The following is a 4,357-nucleotide window of genomic DNA, read 5'->3' as shown; positions in this document are numbered from 1 at the left end:
CTTCCTCATCCCAAATCCATGAGGAACTCACATCCCTCCTCCTCCTCATCCCAAATCCAACGGAGCTCTCATCCCTGCTCTTCCTCATCCCAAATCCATGAGGAACTCACATCCCTCCTCCTCCTCATCCCAAATCCAACGGAGCTCTCATCCCTGCTCCTCCTTATCCCAAATCCAACGGAGCTTACATCCCTCCTCTCCCTCATCCCAAACGCTGCCCCTTGGCCAAGACCAGAATTCCGGAGGCTCCGGAGCCGCTGCTGGTGCTTTACCCGAGAACTTCCGAACTCCTCCTCCTGCTCCTGCTCCTCCTCCTCCTGCTCCTGCTCCTCGTGTCCCTCCTGGGCTCCGAGGGGATCCCTCTCGAAGTATTCCTGGATCAGATCCTTGAGTCGGGAGCTCCTCTGCTCCCTCTCCCCCTCCGGAGGGTGCGGATGGATCGTCGGGAATGCCACGCTGTTGCCAATCCATCGTCAGCTCCCGCCGTTTCCCAGGGAGGTGGGAGCAGGGCGGGAATCCTTGGGAATGGGGGGGGTGGGGCTGGTTTTCCTCACCTCTGGAATGCTCGGAAGCAGGTCCGGAGCTGGCCCAGGGCCGCCTTTTCCCGGGATTGCACGCGCCGGAGCAGGAAGCTGCAGATGGAATCCAGCTCCGCCCCGCTCAGGTCGCCGTAGGAGCGGAAGTGGAAGGACAATTCCTCAAATTCCACCTGGATCCCGCTTTTCCCTTGGAGAGCAGGGAGAGCTGTGACTCCGGAGGGGATCCCACCAGCCCCTCCAGCCCAATCCCGATCCCAATCCCAACCCCAATCCCAACCCCGATCCCGATGGATACCCGTCCTTTGCCGTGGATCCCACTGGATCTGCCGGAGCTGCCTCTTCACCAGCGCCGCTTCCCAGCCCATGGAATCGCTCAGCTCCATCACCTCCAACTCCACCGTCCCGGAATTCCGGTGCTCCCGCCCCGCCAGCCGCTCCCGAGCCAGGAAAACACCCACGGGGGGACAACTGAGGGAAAGGGGGGAAACCCAGGAAAATCCTGCTGGATTTTTGGGGTCTACAAGCTCGTTTTGGAGGAGAAATCCCTCATTTTCATGGACAAAATCCACAGTTTTATGGTCTAAATGGCTCATTTTTGAAGAGAAATCCCTCATTTTATGGGCCAAAATCCACATTTTTGTGGTTTACAGACTCATTTTTGAGGCAAAATCCATCACTTTCATGGGCAAAATCTACATTTTTATGGTCAAAAAGGCCATTTTTGAGGTAAAATCTCCCATTTTTGTGGGAAAATACATTTTTATGGTCTAAAGGCTCATTTTTGAGGCAAAGTCCCTCATTTTAAAGTCAAAATCTGCATTTTTATGGTCTAAAAGCTCATTTTTAAGGCGAAAACCCTAATTTTCAGGGGCAAAATTCACAGTTTTATGGTCAAAAAGCTCATTTTGGAGGTAAAATCTCTCATTTTCTGGGCCAAAATCCGCATTTTCAGGGTCTAAAGGCCCATTTTTGAAAAGAAATCCCTCATTTTCAAGGCCAAAATCCACATTTTTGTGGTTTACAGACTCATTTTTGAGACGAAATCCCTCATTTTCAGGGACAAAATCTGCATTTTTATGGTCTAAAGGCTCATTTTGAAGAGAAATCCCTCATTTTCAGGGGCAAAATCCACAGTTTTATGGTCAAAAAGTCCATTTTTGAGGTAAAATCTCTCATTTTCGTGGGCAAAATCTGCATTTTTATGGTCTAAAGGCTCATTTTTGAGGCAAAACGCCTCATTTTCTGGGCCAAAATCTGCATTTTTATGGCCGAAAAGGTCATTTATGAGGCAAAATTCCTTGTTTTCTGGGCCAAAATAGACATTTTAATGGTCTAAAGGTTCATTTTTGAGGCAAAAATCCCTCATTTTTCCAGTCAAAATCTGCATTTTTAGGGTCAAACGCCTTGGTTTTTTGGGAAAAAGTGGCATTTTTAGGGCAAATGATCTCAGTTTTGAGGCCAAATAAATCCCTCAGTTTTAGGGTCTGAATTCCCTCATTTTCAGGGTCAGTTCCCTCAATTTGAGAGTCAAATTCTCTGGGTCAAATCCCTCAATTTTAGAGGCAATTCCCACATTTTGAGAGTCAATTCCTTCATTTTCAGAGCCAAATTCTCTGGGTCAGATCCCTCCTTTTGAGAGTCAAATTTTGGGAGTCAAATCCCTCCTTTTGGGAGTCGATTCCCACATTTTCAGAGTCAAATTTGGAGAGTCAATTCCCAGATTTTCAGGGTCAAATCCTTCCTTTTCAGGCTCAAATTTTCAGACTAAAGTCCCGCATTTTGAGAGTGAATTCCCACATTTTCTGGGTCAAGTTTAGGGAGTCAATTCCCAGATTTGAGACTCAACTCCCTCCTTTTCAGGGTCAAATTTTGGGAGTCAATTCCCAGTCTTTCCAGGTTAAACCCTTCCTTTTGCAGGCTTCAGTTTCGGGATCAAATCCCACATTTTGAGAGCGAGTTCCCACATTTTCCAGGTCAGATTTTGGGAGTCCCTTTTCAGGGTTCAGTTCCCTCAATTCCGGTGCTCCCGCCCCGCCAGGAAAATGCCCACGCGAGGACAACTGAGGGGGAGGGAAAACCAACAAAATGCCGCTGGATTTGGGATGGGGATGATCTGGGAATGTGGGGCGGGAATTCCACATTTCCCACCTGCGCGCCAGGTCCCGGAGCTGGCGGGGCCCTCCGGAGCAGCGGATGCGGCAGCGGGAATAGGTGGGAAGCAGCAGCTCCAGCCAGCGCTGAGGGTGCAGCTCCAGGTAGCACAGCAGGGTCTCGATCCCTGCAGGGAGGAGGAGGAGGAGGAGAATTCACACTGGGAATTTTCCCCCCTCGGGAATGACATCATGGAGATTCCCGATCTTTTTCCATCCCCCCCTCACCTTCCTCGCGCAGGTCCAGGGATTCCACGGAGCGCTGGATGGGCAGGCAGCGCTCGTGGCCGTGGCAGACGCGGCCCAGGGGCCTCGTCCCGGCCTTTTCCGGCTTTTCCTCGGATTCCTCTTCCAGCAGTTCCGCCATTTCCGCGTCTTCCACCTCCTCCCCGGCCTGTGGGATCAGAACATTCCAGCTGGGAATGGCCCTGGGTATGGCCCTCGGCCACCTTTTTAGGGGCTGAACCCACACTGGGGAGGAGAAATCCTTCATTTACTGGGCCAAAATCCGCATTTTTGTGGTCTAAAGGCTCATTTTTGAGGAGAAATCCCTCATTTTCAAGGCCAAAATCTGCATTTTTGTGGTTTACAGACTCATTTTTGAGGCAAAATCCCTCATTTTCAAGGCCAAAATCTACATTTTTATGGTCTAAAGGTTCATTTTTGAGGAGAAATCCCTCATTTTCAAGGCCAAAATCTGCATTTTTATGGCCAAAAAGGTCATTTTTGAGGCAAAATTCCTTGTTTTCAAGGCCAAAATCTGCATTTTTGTGGTCAAAAAGCTCATTTTTGGGTAGAAATTCCTCATTTTCTGGGCCAAAATCCACATTTTCATGGTCCAATATCCATTACTGGGGCCAGAGAAATCACATTTTTAGGGTGTAAAATTTCATTTTTGAGACAAAATCCCTGCCCAATCCCCATTTTTAGGGCCAAAGTCTTGGTTTTAAGGGAAAAAGTTGCATTTTTAGGGCAAATTATCTCAGTTTTAAGGTCAAATTCCTCAGTTATAGGGTCTGAATTCCCTCATTTTCAGGGTCAATTCCCTCAATTTTAGAGTCAATTCCAACATTTTCAGAGCCAAATTTTCGGAGTCAAATCCCTCCTTTTGGGAGTCAATTCCCACGTTTTAGGAGTCAAATTTCGAGAGCCAATTCCCAACTTTCCAGGTCAAATCCTCCATTTTCAGGCTTAAATTTTGAGAGTCAAATCCCCCATTTTGAGAGTGAATGCCCACGTTTTCAGGGGCAAATTTTGGGAATCAACTCCCCCAGTTTGAGAGTCAAATCCCACATTTCGAGAGTGAACGCCCACGTTTTCAGGGGCAAATTTTGGGAGTCCATTCCCCCAATTTGAGAGTCAAATCCCAGATTACGAGAGTCATTTCCCCAATTCTGAGAGTCTTTTTCCCCAGTTTGAGAGTCAAATCCCACATTTCGAGAGTCAATTCCCCCAATCGGAGCCTCAACTCCCCCATTTTCCAATCAAATCCCCCACTTTGATCCATCCACCCCTCCCTCCTCTCCTCACCTGGCTGTCCCCCCTCTCCCTCCCATAAATCTGTCGGCACTTGCAAGGAGCAAAAACCTCCAGCACCAACTGCTTGATGGCCCAGAATTCCACCGTGTCGCCGTAGATGTGACGCCGGAGCTCGGGGAGATCCCCACC

General features: G+C 48.8%; 1 protein-coding gene across 1 annotated transcript in view; it reads right to left on the bottom strand.

The window, feature by feature from the left end:
* The window catches only part of RECQL4 (RecQ like helicase 4), a 14,390-nt gene that overhangs the window by 2,127 nt on the left and 7,906 nt on the right, over nucleotides 1-4,357 (bottom strand). Inside the window, exons 13-18 of the mRNA XM_027909918.1 lie at nucleotides 4,220-4,353; nucleotides 2,918-3,083; nucleotides 2,688-2,817; nucleotides 817-1,007; nucleotides 555-726; nucleotides 233-456 (exon numbers count right to left, since the gene is read on the bottom strand). Coding sequence (XP_027765719.1) covers nucleotides 233-456; nucleotides 555-726; nucleotides 817-1,007; nucleotides 2,688-2,817; nucleotides 2,918-3,083; nucleotides 4,220-4,353 — 1,017 coding nt within the window. The remainder of the gene's footprint in view (nucleotides 1-232; nucleotides 457-554; nucleotides 727-816; nucleotides 1,008-2,687; nucleotides 2,818-2,917; nucleotides 3,084-4,219; nucleotides 4,354-4,357) is intronic.

Source organism: Empidonax traillii, unplaced genomic scaffold (genome assembly GCF_003031625.1).
Source record: "Empidonax traillii isolate 1590-97213 ecotype Southwest subspecies unplaced genomic scaffold, ASM303162v1 scaffold2522:size22633, whole genome shotgun sequence".
In the NCBI taxonomy this organism is placed as follows: domain Eukaryota; kingdom Metazoa; phylum Chordata; class Aves; order Passeriformes; family Tyrannidae; genus Empidonax; species Empidonax traillii.
This window is presented reverse-complemented; position numbering and strand designations above follow the sequence as displayed.